The sequence below is a fragment of the Acanthaster planci genome, linkage group LG11 (assembly GCF_054643075.1).
Source record: "Acanthaster planci isolate LZ-2023a linkage group LG11, COTS_SCS, whole genome shotgun sequence".
NCBI classification, from domain to species: domain Eukaryota; kingdom Metazoa; phylum Echinodermata; class Asteroidea; order Valvatida; family Acanthasteridae; genus Acanthaster; species Acanthaster planci.
This window is the reverse complement of record NC_141787.1, coordinates 6,604,841-6,621,470: the sequence shown is the minus strand read 5'-3', so window position 1 is coordinate 6,621,470 and position 16,630 is coordinate 6,604,841. Positions and strand designations below refer to the sequence as shown.

At 40.4% G+C, this 16,630-nt stretch overlaps 3 protein-coding genes across 3 annotated transcripts; 1 reads left to right on the top strand and 2 right to left on the bottom strand.

The window, feature by feature from the left end:
• Positions 1-48: 48 nt before the first annotated feature.
• On the top strand, positions 49-2,721 carry LOC110988116 (OCIA domain-containing protein 1-like). Its single transcript, XM_022251368.2, has 2 exons — positions 49-436; positions 631-2,721. Exons 1-2 carry the CDS (start codon positions 170-172, stop codon positions 1,204-1,206), a joined length of 843 nt encoding a protein of 280 aa, XP_022107060.1. The 5' UTR covers positions 49-169; the 3' UTR covers positions 1,207-2,721.
• LOC110988118 (B-cell lymphoma/leukemia 10-like) lies at positions 2,546-9,462 on the bottom strand. Its single transcript, XM_022251369.2, has 4 exons — positions 8,940-9,462; positions 7,669-7,963; positions 6,148-6,354; positions 2,546-5,169 (listed from the first exon to the last, which is right to left on the bottom strand). Exons 1-4 carry the CDS (start codon positions 9,006-9,008, stop codon positions 5,117-5,119), a joined length of 624 nt encoding a protein of 207 aa, XP_022107061.1. The 5' UTR covers positions 9,009-9,462; the 3' UTR covers positions 2,546-5,116.
• Positions 9,463-10,048: 586 nt separating this feature from the next.
• LOC110988115 (nmrA-like family domain-containing protein 1) lies at positions 10,049-16,515 on the bottom strand. The gene is made up of 5 exons (XM_022251367.2): positions 15,581-16,515; positions 14,017-14,315; positions 12,739-12,979; positions 11,663-11,856; positions 10,049-11,074 (listed from the first exon to the last, which is right to left on the bottom strand). The coding sequence occupies exons 2-5, from the start codon at positions 14,296-14,298 to the stop codon at positions 10,874-10,876; spliced, it is 918 nt and encodes a 305-aa protein (XP_022107059.1). The 5' UTR covers positions 14,299-14,315; positions 15,581-16,515; the 3' UTR covers positions 10,049-10,873.
• Between the last annotated feature and the right edge of the window lie 115 nt (positions 16,516-16,630).

Here is a 16,630-nt window from a genome sequence, read left to right as displayed (position 1 = left end):
GCGGTCGAAAGTGCTGCCGCATATCGTGCACCATTTGTGGACGTTCAAGAGCTTAATTGGCCGCCCGCTGCATGTACTGTACGTATAGTGGTTCATGCATATATCATCAAACGTAGTTACTGCGATGAGTGAAGAAAAAATTATTGAACTAAAACGAAATCTGTGAAAAATGTCGCTGACAGGAGAATCCCACCCCACTAACGTGCCCCCAAATCAAAATTATGCACCTCACCATGGTCGTGGTAGGCACGGTGGACCTCATTCCCAGAGGAATTATGAAATGACAGAGGAGGAAAGGCGAGTCTTTCGAGAGTGCCAGACGGAAAGTTTCTGGTACCGCGCTATGCCCTTGGCAGTCGGTGCGGGGCTGCTTACCCAGACGCTCATATTGCGAGGAATGCTTACAACGTCTACGAGATTCGGCTCTCTTCCAAAGGTGGGCCTGATTTGATTTCTGCATAGTGTGGTTCATGATTTATTTTATTTCAGGTAGAAATATGGAAGATGTAATTGAAAGATGTTGCATCAGTTTATACGACATTTCCAGCATCATTTCATCATTTTCGAAAAACAAGTTTTCCCCATGCCAAATTCTCAGAAATGAAAATACAGGTCCTTTTGTTATTGCAGGTTGGGTTTGCATGTCTCACTGGGTACATGGCTGGAAAGATCTCCTATGTCAACACATGCAAGCAGAAATTTCTGAAGCTGGAGAACTCTCCAATTGGTGAAATGCTGAGGAAGGGTGGCAGCATGCCCACAGGCCAAGGTGGAAACTTTGGCCTGCCAGGGTTCCAGGCCGGCAGCATTGGGGAATCAGACCCAGGTAGCCCAGCTGTCACCAGGGGCAGTGACTCCTACAGTAGCTTTGGCCAACCCGACGACTACCGGGCCAACCTGGACATTGACACCAGCAATGTCAAGACTATGGACAGCCACTTTGACTTTGAGCTGACCAACGAGGCGGCGTCGGAGCTGGAGGCCAAGCGGCCGGAGATGACCAAGACTTACGAGGACCTACGCCGGGAGAACAGACAGAAGCACTCGTCCCAATACAGCCAGGTACTGCCAGGGCATTACCATCCTCGGCAGCCGACACCCCCTTCGCACGATGACATAGCTCTCAAGAAGGCTGATGAGCGCCCATTTCCGTCAGTGTCTCGCCCAAGGGTGACGAAGAACAAATACGGTGATGACATGGAATAATTGGATGGATTAATGCATGTTGCTGTATTTGACTTCAACTACACCTGTGACAGTTTGCCTAGTTGATTAATTTTTGTTTAATATGAATAAGAACCCAATTCTTGTGTTCAGCAAATGAAAAATTCACAGATAACATTATTTGGGTTCCCTACAGTCAGTCATACATGTAGGTACGTGTAATTTTGTATTGTTTAAAGGGTCCGGCCAACAAAGTTGAACATTTGACCTGCGACTTTATACTTTTATTCATAGCCTGAAAAAAATTGACATCTCTCTGAGGTTAAGGTCACTGAAAGGTTTTTCAAACATTTAAACTTTGCCATGCTTTTTCAGACAAGAAAGAGTACTGTTGAATGGAAGACACAACTGAGTTAACGTTTCACTGTTTAAATCGTGAACACAAAAATTCCTTTTTTTAACGCATTTCTGAGAAAGGCTTGCTTGTTGACTCGTTGCCATGCACTCAGTAAATCACCAAAGAGAAAGAAATCTACAACAGCAAAATATTAAAAATTGAATAGGTTTTTGTGTACAAATCAGTGAAACACTGAGCTTTACTGCCTGGAATGACATCACGTTATCTCAGGAGAGATAAGTTAGTTATAACTTACTGTATAACTAGATAAGTAGTTATAAGAGAGATGCAATTTTGTATAGACATCATAAAGGTGCCAAAACACCCTTTAAAGAAGCAAAATGAGTTTAATTGAAATAAAAAGGTGCATTCTTGACGGTCATACCGGTAGTTTTCAAAAATGCATTGCGCTAATCTTTTAGATTTTTTTGTCTTCCCATTAGAACATTTGCGTCCTGTATCAAATGGCAGCAGGTTGTAAGCCTTGCATGTACTGGAGCATGCATAATTACTATTAGACCTATGGAAGAAACATTTTTGCCTGTTAGTCATGCCATTATGAGTGACATTCATGTTGACATGCATTCATATACATGTATGTGTAAGTACATGTATACAGTCAACTAGAATGCCAACAGAAATGTGACATTACATGTCGATTGATTGCACTCTCAGGCAGACATGGAGCATACATGTACATGCATATCCATGTACACATGTGAGCACGCTGGTCATGTGCATGTACGTATGTGAATGCTTGGCCGTGTTATGCCGTTTAGATGTGTTTTCTTCACTCAGTGTCTCACTGTCTTTGTATTATGCTAACAATGACTTCTTTTCATTTGATGATAGTCAAACGTACTGAGTAACATTATTTCGCACTGGAAAGCAATAGTACCCACCATTAATGCTTCCCACAGTTTTGTGCTGTTACTCAGAATAAAAGCTGTGCAAATGAGGAGTCAAATTGAAATGTTCAATAGATTGTTTCGATATCATAATTATTTAATAGTTGCATGCTTAGACATGGAGCTACATGATTGGAAAAGGTGGAAGGCTTACAGTGTAAAGATAAAGCATTTTAAAGGTGTAGCACATCTTTACAAGACAAATTGAATAGTATATAAAGGAGATGACTTCTTAAAGCTGATTTTATCAAATTGTGTAAATGTTTGCTTCATTTTGTGTCACTGTACATAGAGTATTAACCACAAATATGATTTATTAATCAAAAAAGTTCAGGAAAAAAATTGTAACTATGCGACCTTGCCCTACTGTAAACCTGCAATGTGGCAAGGTCAAATGTGTCGGACCATCATGGCTGCTTTCTCAATGTAATAAAAGATCCTGTACATGTACATGTAACGCAGTCTTTCTGCAGAGGAAAAGTTGATGTTAAATGAATTTAATGTTGACTGCTGCCCACAATTTCAAAGGGGTGTTCCCATTTGCCAAGCATTGTGCGCATACACGCATATATAAGAGGTACCTTTAATCTGTCTATTTGAACATCAACATGTACATGTATGTCTTCCACACTGCCAGCAGCGTGTTTGTTGTGTTCTTCGGTGATGCTAGTGCATTCAATTTACATTACAATAGCTTTTCATTTCTTACAAGTATACTCGTAGTGGTGGAATCTGGTACACCTGTGACAAGAAGTACACTCATAGTCAGCAGTCAACGTTAAGCAAAACCACCTGTAAGTAGAAATAGAACAGAAATACATATTTGGATAGTTCTCTTTTGTTTGGTTGATGGCTCTGCAATAAAAATAATAATCATTGTTTGATGTCTCAAGGAATTCAGGATTTTGGTGGTCCTTTTAATTTTTTACCAACCAAATGCATGTTGATGAAACACATCGAAACATGCACCACAGGTCCCTTGCACTGTTGGCTTGGGCATGTTGGGGGAAAAATCTATTAAATGGCACATTTTGTGCAATTGTTGATGGATCTAGAATATCTAGAAGATTTTCCAGATTGTAAGGGAAGTCTTTCAAACTTTTTTATGATGATCCAGCAAGCATTACCCTGTTGCTTTACATGCAATACATGTAGTAATCTAATGTGCCCATCACACACGTCATGATGCAGTTTGTGCTTTGTGCGGAGTCTAAGTGAAGATCTACACATTCTGCTTAGCCCATTTTAAATCTTTCATAAAGGTTCAAAACAATGTCTCATGGCATACTCCTTTTAATTTTTGATGCATTTTGACCATTTTAAAAACTTTTTACTGGAACAAGCAGTGGGGTGCATTTCTTCCGATGTTTGAACATGGCAGCCTGTGGTTATTGCAGTGTTTAATACCCTAACAGAGCTACATGTACATGTTTTCAGACCTCTGACTGCAGTGTTTAGATGTTTTGAATGTAAAAGCCACTTCACATACATGTACAAGCTATCATACAAGTTACAAGGAGTTGCACATGAAATAATGATACCCACAACAATACTCAACCTTGAAATGGCACTCTGTGAAAAGTCAGGGAATGAGGCTGCTTTTTCACTTGTGTAAAAGAACCATGAATAGAGGCTGATAAAATTTTATGCTGCACTGAATATGAATGAACGACTAAGCTGATTTATACCGTTTGATTAACTTTACACAGGCAAATATGTCAGATTTGCAAGGCAAAACAACACATCTTCAAGGTATGCAAACTCATAAGGAATGGATTAAACAATTCTCCTGTTATTGGTCACACACTTGACTATGACTGGCCATTTGTGTTTGCTTGGAAAGACAAAAGCGCAGACTGAAAAGTGTCAGTAGGTCACATCCAGAAAGCAGTACACTTTTTCTTTCTAGATCCCAGATTCATCATTGTAGATACATTTCAGATACACCATTTGTCTCAAGGTCATGCAGAGACTTAATGATTCAAAGCTTACAATTTGTTTGAAGAGAACATAGAAAACCTCACGTTCTTTATGAAAATCCAATATTAAATAGTCTCTCTGAAAATTGAGACCTTTGACAATGTAAAAATTAGCTGTACACAATTATCACACTTGAGCAGAGCGAAAGCCTCCCAGGCTGAAACATTTCAGTGAAATAAAATGTAAACTTTTAACATACTAAACAAACAATTGAAGGGTCCCCAACCTAATATCATTAGTATATTCACAAGTTTTCTTGATTTACAAGTTTAAGTAAGGCATGCTTATAAAAAGCAAGTAATTGAAGATTGACAATTTGGGTCATGCTATGAATTCGGGCCGCGGGGGCCCCAATGTTTGTGTGTGTCCCTGTCACATCTGACATGATTTTGTAAGTTTGAAACATGTTCTTTAATTTCCAAAAGTGACTAAATGTAAATTACCTGCCAAAGAAATAAATACTTTAAAGTAACTTTTCAATGACGTATCTGTAGTCAAATTACACAGGTCAGGTCTAAGAGGAACATAAAATGGTCACACTTTTGGACCCTAAACTTACAGAATGACCCATATAAAATCCAAGACAATCTGAAAAAGCTGCTACAAAGTGGTTAACAAGTTGGCAATTTACAGGTTTGTGGTCGAGAGTAACATGTAGCTAGCCCTGTCAGTGCTCCGTCAAAATAGGAGAAGCCGGCTTGAAGTCACCACTTGGTGGACCTGTCCAAAGAGAGAATGGAAGAAAGTAATTATTTGGCCTTACAGTTAGTTAAATCTCTTTACTTTTAGCAAATACAAATGTCATGTAAACAAATTCAGTTTTTTGATAACTATATAACTTCACAGAGGTGAACACACAGTCACAGACCTCAGTGACTACTACATGTAGTCCACAGTTCTATTGGTTCAACTCAGAAGACTGTGTGTACACACGTACATGTTACGCATAATGACCAGTGAAACTGGTGGGTAGATGTAAACGAGATGGTTTCACTGTCCAGTCAGCTTCTACATGCTCCTTGCACTACCACCTAAAATAAGCTTAATGTTCAACAGTTCAAGCTGATGCTGGAGTCAAAAGCATTGGGTTGATCAATGGCCCCACCAAAATGGCTAGGAAGATCACCAGTTTGCTGGAAAAAAAAACCTTGAAAATTGATTTGCCCCTTTCACTGTCAATGGTTTATCAGTTTGTTACTGATGAGTGTTTTGCACAACCCCCTTCCCCCCAGGAACAAATAGTGCCGACGCCCATGTTTGTCAAGAAAGTTACGTATGTATCCAGATCTAGATCTTGGAACCTGTTCTTGACACCAACAGGCAGGTACTCAGGCCCGTTGCCTGACTAGAGACTGCAGGGGGGAGGAAGTTCGTCAAACGACCCAAAAGTGGAACGTTTGGCACTGTGAACACATATTTTTATACACAGGTCTATCATAAAGTGCTTTAGAACACAACAATGAATGGTATGCAAATCGTAATGGTATAAATCATATACCTACAAGTGGAACTCAGAAGCAAGCGGAGGGGTTCGTTTGAATCCCCAAACCCCCCAGCCTACAGGCCTGGTACTTGGGTTACTTTGGTACTAGTATCCAATGCACACCGCTAAGTACACAGAGCTCTACACACTTCTCCATATGGCGCACTGCTGAGTGTTGAATTACTAGCTGAGAGGATTACCTGTCCTGTCCTTACCTTGACTGTGCGTGCACTTTGCTAGACTTTCAAAGCTTGGTAGTGGGGGTGCACCAGGGTCTCCCGGACGTAAAGGGTGTGTAGAGGAATCGGCATGAGGCTCCTCATCCAGGGGGCTATTGGATACATCCCCCTCTGATGCAATGGATGATTCCTCAAATTCTCTGGACTGGTGGGGATGGTACCTAAAGCCGTTATCTGCCGGGGCTGTTTGGAGAGGACACAAAATTGGTGTGAAAAAATCTTTAGAAAGGATAAAGAGAGTATGCTGCAAATTATTGCTGGCCCTAAAATTTGTAGTTTGTCTAAGGAAGCAACCAGTGACAGCGATAACCAGAATGTTTAACTTCGAGAATTTGGCCAGGGATGGTGTGACGGTGTGGCAATAAAGAAAAAGTAAAGAATAACATGATATGCAGTGTCAGCTTTGGTCAATAGAGATGCATGGAGCAGACAATGAATGCTGTATGTGATACAACTTAAAACTGGTCTCGTGAAACACTTTATCAATTGCTCCGTTAAAAGAGTACCAGCTAGACCTATTTATTTATAAACAGTGAATGACCCTGTACTAGAACACATGCGGCGTTCTTATAGAAGTACAAGCAGTTTGACTTGCAGACTGAAGGCACCTGTCTATATGTATGTTTTTGGCGTGCGTTATGTACACGATGCGTTCATGTGCTTCACTTTCATGGACACAAAAATCAACTCCATTAAAACATAACACACATGTGCATCATGTTCGGCCGCCAAATTGATCAGGAGCAACTTTGATGGATGCATGCATGCAACGCTTAGCACAAGTGTTGACGCGAATATAGAAAGGCGTCTTCAGACAGATATACAAGAGGTGAGCAAGTATTCATACTTGCAAATTGGCAAAAGAAATCAAACTCCAGTTTTGGTCCCTTGAAAATACTCAGTTTTGGCACTATCCATAACTGAAAGCCTTAAACATGTTAAATGATTGGGCCACATCTCACTAATAATGCCTTTTAAAATCTGTGCAATGACATTATGCCTCTTCAGACTTTTCAGCAACGTTGTAGTTGAGTCCAACACGGGACCGCATGTAGTCATCCAGTCTAAAGATATGTTACAAGTTACTCCACTTTGACAAGGGGCACTCCTGGGTGAGTGTTCATTCCCTCAGATTTGTGGCTGGACTTGTGAGCAAATCTAATAACATGTTAGGGGCATAAACCAGTATCATGCGATATTAGCTTGGTATCCCCAGGGCAGGTGGATCTAGGGACAGGTATCCAGATAAAATTTTAAAAAGGACATTCAATCATGCAACTAATTGGTGCATTTTAAATGCTTGCAGATACTAATCCAAGACTAGAGATAATCTCTGGATAGTTTTTAAGCATGTTTTTCAAATGATTGAAAAAGGGTGATTCTTTCCATGGAGGTCCTTTCAAACTCCTCAACCCCTCCCCTTTCGCACTCCATGTAACAAGTGATGGGCTCCACAACAACTCCATTTGCCAAATGCACCACTGAGCCTCAATTTACCCATGGGAGGGGGGCTGCGTATCAGATCCTCCAAAGCCTTGTTCAGCCGCCTCAACACAAATATCTGTGTTCCGTCCCTGCGCAAGGACTCCAGGAAACAGGTGAAAGCCTTGGGCCCCCCGTTCCTCTGCAGTTCATCGATGAAACGGCTTGCTCTGGCCATAGGGCCAACGACGTGATTGATCTCCTCACAGATCTCTCTATTCAGGATGCCCTTGGAGCGCAGGTAGGTGAAGTGGTGCTTGGGTTCAATTGTTCCATTTCGACAAAGGAAATCTCTGTTTTCCTCCAACACCTACATGTACATCAAATAACAATGGTAATGAGCAACACTGTATGGGCATTCGGGAAAGTTTTTGTTGGATCTGAATGATATGTTTATGAAACCTGCATCACATTAAAATATACTCATTTTTCTAACTGGGGATGCTGATTTCTTTTTTTAAACAAATGGTGTAAGGAGGCAGCCACTCCAATGTATATCCCCCTCCCCTTTGAATTTTTAAAATTTACATATAGCCTAGAACTACAGGAATCTTCGCATGTGGTGACAAGAAAGGTCATAATTACTCGGTCTCATTACTACTTCACATTGGTCCAGCTGCTGCCATCCTTACAGTTCTTTACATGCATGATAAGAAAAGAGGCAGTCTAATACAGAAATGTTGAACAATGCACGGACCAAATGGCAAGACATGAACCATGCGAGCACCTTTATTAAAATCAAGTTAAAACAACTGTATTCGTGATCCCAACGCTGCCACCAAAAATTTTTAACGGGCCAAGCAGGCCAGGGAGTGGGAACACGAATAGAATTTAACAACCAAGGAAAGCACACGGCAACAAGACGGACTTCGGGGGCACCTCTCAAATTTTAGTATTTATATGTAAATTACAAAAAGCAAAGATATTCGATGAAAAAATTAGCAAATGAATTATAATATTGGATAACACAAACAGATAATAAGACCAGTGCAGGTGTGAGGCTGGAGGAAAGGGAATGGCTACCGGAAAAATGATATTGCAACGTAAAAGTGGTTACAAAAATAAAAAACCGAAAGAATGACCAATGCCCCAATGCGCAAACCAATCTTACAATTACATACCAGCAGAGTGCTCTAAGCAAAATGGAATTCAACGAATTTAAGGAGTAAAAATGGTATGATTGCATGTGGCACTCAGTTCACCTTGTTACAGAACTTAGGACAGAGGCACATGAACAAGTTTCAATAGGAAGTTAAAAACTGAGCAGTTGTTGCAGCAGCTGTTACCTTATTGTGTAAAGAGTGGAGATATTCTTCATTCTGGAGAAGTTCCTTGTGATCTGGAAGTAGGCTCATCTTTTCCTAAGATTACCGGTTTCAATAATCAACTCGTTTCAGTCTGTTTCAAACGGAGTCTTTCTTTGACGAACATTCACAGTAACAGATTTTACCTTGGTCGCAGACTTTCAGTGAAAAATATGCGAATGATACGCGCTTGTGAGTTTTTCGGACACACCGGTTGGTTCAGTACATGTATATGAATATGTAGTACATCGTTCACGTTGCTTCTCTAAGTTTGTACAGCGGATTCCACCGGCATTATTATTATGGTAAAAGTAGGGGATTTCCCCAAAGAATGCTCCTTTTTGTCTATTCGTATCCGATGATTAAGAGGGAACAATCCACCACTACGAGCCTTCCCAGTCCACGATACCAAAATAGACGCAGGAATCACCCTAAACCCGGAAACGTTCCATATTATTAGCTTTCACACAGCCATCACCCTGCAACACCTGTTGCATGTATTTATTAAAACCAGACATGAAACAGTAACCAATATAATAGCCACCAATGCTCAAAGGTCATTGGATGAAAAGTTTTGGTATGGACAGCACAGTCTGGAAAAAACAAGCAAACCCCAAAAAGAAATCTTCGCCTGTTCCGCAATAAAGATCCTAATTGAATTAAGTACTGCTCCTTTCTGTACAATTACTGCCACTTTTAAGTAATGTACGCACTTTCATGGGCACTACTTGTTCTTTGTACTTTGTTGAATCAATCACTGTGGGTTATCTTTGAGTTTAAACTCCATCCAGATCAAGAAATCAAATCACAAACCTTTCATTTTCACACATTAAACGTGTATTTTTTAGACTAAAGTGATAAAATGATACACGCACAATGAACACGGTAACAACGGGTTGGCCACGCAAAGGGCCAGCCCCCATCAAACATGCGCTGCACAGACCAGGTGAATGAATATAGGGCTGGGCAAATGGGTTGTGGCGGTGAGGGTACTTCACAACCGCCTGGTCGAGCACTTTGCCACAGCTTATCAAATAGTGAACTACATGGTTACATTATTAGGACAAAAGGAAGTAGAAATACACTACATATGATATAAAAATCCTTTTATTGCAATATTACACAAAACGTGCAGGAATACGATACAAATATTGGCACACAAACAAGTATCCACTGGCACACAATTTACACCTTCCATGATGAAATTAAATGTCCTTAAATGAAATGTGAAATTGAAAAGTGGAGAGATTGTATGAGGGAAAATGTCCCCAAAAATACAAATTAGGAGTGAGGTACTAATACGCCCATGTAGGAATGAATGCATTTGGATTGAGTAGCATGCTTGTGTGCATACACTAAAGTATTAAAATGCCAGTGTTCAACCAACCTGCAAGAAAGTAACAAAAAAAACACACAAATGACATTCACTGCTACCAGTGAAGTACAATTTCTTCTACCAAAATGTTCTGCAGTGTTTGATATTACTTGTTCAACAAGGTATGTGGCTCATTTCCTGAATGTCCCAAAAGCTTCAGGGAAATAGCAGTGCTTAGAACATTAAGTATGTTTAGAAATGCTATAGAGTAGTCTTTTGAGTGATCAAAAATATGTCTATATCAGGTTTTTATGAAAATAAAAGAGCCATTCTGAAGTATCTTGAGAAATGATGCATCAAGCTCAATTGATAAAAATTATCAATTATAAAAGCATTTACATATGTACCTGTACAAGCAGAAAATTTTATCATCTCTCCCACTTCACCCCTCCCAAAAAAGGGCATAAATCACAGTACAATTTCAGCGTCAAAACATGAAGAAAAAGGAAAAGAAAATGATTTCAAAAGCATCACAGGGCCTCAAAAAGAGTGCCATGTTATTGCATACAAAATCCATTTCCCATGAGATATGGATTCTTCTTCAATAACTGTTAAGAATTTTCAGGAGGGTTTCTTTATTTTGGGCCGCCCATTGGTCAAAGGTCAAGAGGTCAGGGATTAACTTCCTTGTGGTCTCTATGCTGAACCTCTGGGTCACCTTGTGTATGAAGTCAAACATATTGGTGATGTCCTCATTCCCAGGTTTGGAGCTGTTCTGCCTATGAAACTCAGGCAGTGTAACCTAAGATGGAGAAAGGAAAAAAAAAATAAGTATGAAAAATTAATTGTTACAACCCTTAAACCTCAAAGAGCTGGGGGTTTTGGGCCTTTTTTATGGGGGGGGCACATTATCTCCCCCCCTGCTCTTTGAGGGTTAATATTCCTAGCAATTAACGTGACCATGAGGCAAGCTTCCCGATATTTTTATTTTTTCACTTTATTACAAGCTTCCCGATATTTTTATTTTTTCACTTTATTACACATAACAATAAGTTTCATGTATTTCTTAAAAACACGGTGCCTGTTTGTTCACATGGATCTGGATTGCAACCATTGAAAGTAAACGTTGGTTCACTGGCACCAGCACCCAACTAATGGATAAAGGGAACCAGCTTTGGGATCACTGGTCACAATCTATATCTGTGTGAAACAAACAGGCCACAAATGTTAGTTTCCAAAAATAATTTCTCATACTTTCTTAAAGAGCTGTAACTTCCCTCACAAAAAGACCACTCCACTGCTTAAACCAAAGATCAAAAGATCAACCCAAATGGGTACTGCTCTCTTTAAAGAGGACACATCCCTTATTTAATAAAACAACCTTAGATACCTTTGCATCCCTGACCACATGGGGTCTCAGGTGAGTGGTTAAGATGGACGCAATCTCTCTGACCGTCAGCTTGTCACCCACCAGGGAGAATGTCTTCCCCACTGTGCTGGTCTTGTTGTAGAAGATGTAGCGCACTGCCTCCCCAATCTGCTTGATGCTCAGCATGTTCAAAGAGAGATCTCCCATCGGGATACCTGTAGAGGCACCGGAAAAATAAACGAAATAAACACAAATACTACTTTGGCAACTTCAGCATAACCTAAAAGTAAATCAGGAAGTGTGATGTGTTTCATCCATGCCACTGCCACGCAGAGGAAAACCACTTTTTTCCACGGGCAATTTCTTGGGAGGGGGAAAGCACTCATCAGCTACGAATTATGCAAACGGATTAACAATAAACAGTGGAAGGGAGGTCAATTTTGACGTTTTTGTTTTTCAAGTGGATTTGTGGCTTTCATCCTTTTTCATGTCTTATTTTTCATTTCTTTCACTTTTTTCTCTTTTACGTTTCAAAATTCCACCTGGAGTGTTGATATCCCTTGCCCCCTCCCCCTCCCCTGGTGTACACGGGGCCTATAGTTTTTGTAGCCAGGCTGTCAAGGAGTCCATCACAAGTGCAGCCACAACTTCCTCCACAAGTCTAGCGATGACAAAGACAAGGGCATGGTCCCATCACTGTTTGTCAATGGGAGACTTTGAGATGCTTGGTGGCGACAAACATACTCATTTTTATCAGTTCTGAGCGTGCGGGCGTTATGGCAACACCTTGAAAAGGACCGGTATGTCTGCGGCCATCAGCCTCTCAAAGTCTCCCATCGAATAGCTTGTGATGTAATTGAGTGGATGACCCGTGACAAACTTGTGACAGATTGCTGGGACCGTTGGAAGCTTGTGATGGACTTGACTACATGCAGCCCTATCATAATGAAAAGAGGTTGATCATGAGAATTTCAAAAGTTGGGGGTGGGTAGGGCCTACGTACAGTCACAGTACACGTATGTACATGTATTGTTTCTGAAATCCTGCAGAAAGTCTGCTCAAATATCCTGAAAGTCACCTCGCACAGGGAGGCTCACCTATGGAATATTCCTGCTGCTGGAGCTTCTGCGGCTTAAAGTCACCAAGGAAGTTCTCATAGGCAAACGGAAGGATAATACTAGTCAACGGAAGCTCCCTCTCATTCATGTAGTCGTTGATGCACGCCTTAGCATCGTAGTGTCTGGCTTTGACTCCAATAACTTTACTGACATGGTTTTGAGCATTGAAAACAATATGCGGCACCTTCATTGCCATGCAGACATCAGCTACGCATTCTCCCTACAATGAAGAAAAATGTTTGGAATTCAGTGATACATGGATTGTGGAGGGTGATAAACATTCACTTATAAAAACTAAAACAATGTTTTAAAAATTGCAGGAAGAGCACCTTCCTATAAATATCAATATAAATATACAAAAGACATTTTTTGAAAAATAATTTGGTGCCACCTATTCTTGAGTCAGCAGCTTTTGATTGACAGATCTTCAGAACTATCTGTACAAATATCTTGTGGACAAAAACATATTTACAAAAACATCATCCTCGAGGCATACTGTCACCATTATTAGTTCCGATCCCCCCTCCTATTTTCTTGAAGCAGAATTTGTGTCAGAGTAAGAATACTTGGATAATAACGCCATCATTAAATTTGCCAGGTCAAAATCTGGTGATCATGTACATCTTTTCAGACTGATAGACAGAGTCAGGCTTTCAAACATGTTATCATTATTTGCCTCTTCACAGCTAGCTATGGGGCAACTGGTACAGGATTTCTTTGGCTCTGAATTCTTTGCTCCTCTTATCTTTGCTACATCTTTAATCAACACTTCAGTGGGTCCAAGTGTGTAAGACGCAATCAGTGACCTTGACACAGCCTCTCTCCTCAATGCTACTTCCTGTTTAATAAAAATCTTATCGGTATGGAGTCCCTTATGTGCTGTTTTAGAGGAAAAATTTATCTGGGAGCCAAAACCCTCTGGCTTTTTTAAAGGAGCCCTTTTGCCTATTTGTAGCTTTAGATATATCTAATTACCTAGACTATTATCCGCCCCGAGCTGAAAATTGGCGAAAAGAAAGACAGGCGGTTACAAGTGGGTTCTCGCAAGTGTTCTGTGTGTATGCAAAGACCATACATGCCGGAGTAAATCAGTTATGCATACTCAGCATGGTCCTCGTCAAATGCGCATATACTTGCGCGCCCCATGAAGTGCCTATGCAGTGATGAGTGCCAAAAAAACACACCCTCTTTTGTTCCACTCGGAGCAAATAAGGAAAGCAAATAATCATTAAGTCCTGTAGAAGTATATAGCCTAACCTGCTGATATTCAAGCTGCTGGCACAATGGGTCTGACAGCTGCATGCTAGTTGCTACAAAGCAGCCATCAGCTCCCTTAAGGGCTGGCACCAGACTCTCGCGGTTGTTCATGTCAGCCTTGATAACCACTGCCCCCTTGTCCGCCAGGGCTGTTGCCTCGGGTTTGTTGGGGTCACGCGTGACAGCACGGACTTGGAAGTTGGAGGAATCTGTGAGTAAGGCTCTGGCCACAGAGTTGCCAAGTGTGCCAGTGGCACCAAAGACTGCAATGACCATGACCATCTTCCAATCTTGAAAAACTACATAAAATGTATTAAAACCAAACAAAATAAAGATGGAAAAAAATGACCAAATTCGTCTTATTGGGGATTACCAACACTGGATGCAGAGGATAGGTATGAGGTGACTTGGTTAAACTGACTTGGGTACAAGTTGATTCAGGTGCACATGTAAGTTGACTAGGGGACGAGTTGGCCCATTTCCAGTCAAGCTGACAGACAGACAAACAAGTTGTATGGCATCAAGCACTTTGAAAATGTTGAAATTTCGCTAGTGCTCAAGTTACTTGGTGCCCCTGTTGGGTATGGGCATGATTCGTGTTCTGCCCAATCACGCAATCTTTCAACAATCTGCTGATCTTAATGTTGCATGATTTGCCTATTTATAACTCAGCCAATCACTTTTCTTTGTGGAATACTGTTTGGAGGGAAAGAGTTTCTATATATGTATATATTGACAACACTGATTTTAACTTTAAACGTTTTAACAGAAAGTGATAATATGTCCTAAAATGTGAAATTTAGCTAAAGAAAATTCTGAAGCATTTACTTAGAAAACACTTAGTTCTTTTCAGGCAGGTCTCATAGCTTTGTGCACAGGGGCATCAAGTGTTGTCTGGATATGGAACTCTTTCCATTTTGAGAAAGGGAAGTAAAGTCAGGAGGTTTCATATTGGATCAACTGATAGGCCTAGTACACTTGAAATTTAGCGATCCTGTGACAGATCCCACCTATAACACCACTTTCATATCCAATTAGGCTTGTCACCGACACCCTATACAAAAGTCGAGAAAGTCCCAACTATAGTGCTATATATAGTTGGGCTGCCCTAATGGCATAGAGCCACTGTGTGCTATAGCATGTGCCAACATCATGTTTATGTCAATAACTTGTTGGATGTGAACTGTAAGGGCGTAAAGAGAGGGTTTATAAATTTTCTGTCGAAATTTGCTGACTATAGTTGGGCCAGCCCGACTTCAGCACCACGGCTGGGAGCATCCCAACCATAGTTGGGAATGAAGCCACAGGTGGGCCTTCAACTCTCAAGCGTCACACTAGAGGCCTACTACTAGTAGTGGTAGTGCTAGTCAAGTGCTAACGGACCATATCTTTTTGGCAAATGCCAACTTAAATTCGAGCACTGAGGACTGCACAACATATCTCCACCCTGTCCATATCCCTCACATTCCTGTTAATATTTCATTGCTTGGATACAAAATATTTAATAACTTTTATTGCGAAAGCTATTTATTGTCTAACAGTTTCCAGATATCTCAGAAATTACCTTAAACGCGTGTTAAAGTCAACCCCAACCCACCAGGTGTCCGTTGCTAAAGACGCTCAATCAATTAACGAGTTAAGATTTTACAAACAAACGAATATCCTTGAGAATGCAGAACATGTACTTCGTACCGAATTAATTTGGCATTTGTGACTCTGTATTGCAAAGAAGTAGTTTTGCGGTATTGTACAATTTACAAATAAACGAAAACAAACAAATTAAACAGGAATTCCAAGGCGAAAGCATAACAGTGCAACCGGTATAATGACTCACGCAACTACGAGTCATAAAATGAATATCACGGCAGTGGCTCTCTCGTGTATGGAACGCCTAATTTTCAAAACTATGCAAAACGTATGCTCAAAGCCATTTGTACTGTGATCCAGTAATTTCTTCCTGGAGGCAGCATACAATTCCAAGTAATACACGCACCGTGGTAAGTTTTTAAAAATGAGCAAAGCCAATAAATATGGATGTCCTAAAGATCACTTGGTAATTATAGTACAGAAGGAATTAGTTCCGGGACCCTGTTTTTGAACTTAATTTTTAATTAAACAAAAAAATAAAAAAGATTTCCACGTAGCACTTTTTAACAATTAAAGACCCAAGGCATATCAATTCCCTTTTCAAGTATTTTGTTAAGCATTTTTTTTCACGGGGAAAATGTGATACTTTTGATCATTTATAGCTCAAACATATTACAAAAACAGGAATAAGCCACTGAGGACGTTGAAAATAAAAGAATTTCAAGAATTTTGAAATATTGAAACAAAAACACCAAACAGATTGAAGAGTATAAAGCAGAAAACAAAAGAGAAGGAAAGGCTTTGGAAACGTGAGAAGAGCCCCGCAAACTAAAGGAGAGAGAGAGAGACAAGATAAATAAGGGAAGGCACAAGAGACTTCACTAAAGCTGAAACTGGAAGAAGCTGGGCGACCTGATCCGTAGATGAAGAGTTTAAACACAAACACAAAACTATTAAAGTAATACCAGACAATATAAAAACCACTGTTAAAAACTTTAAAGGCACTAGAAACAAACACAATTTGCAG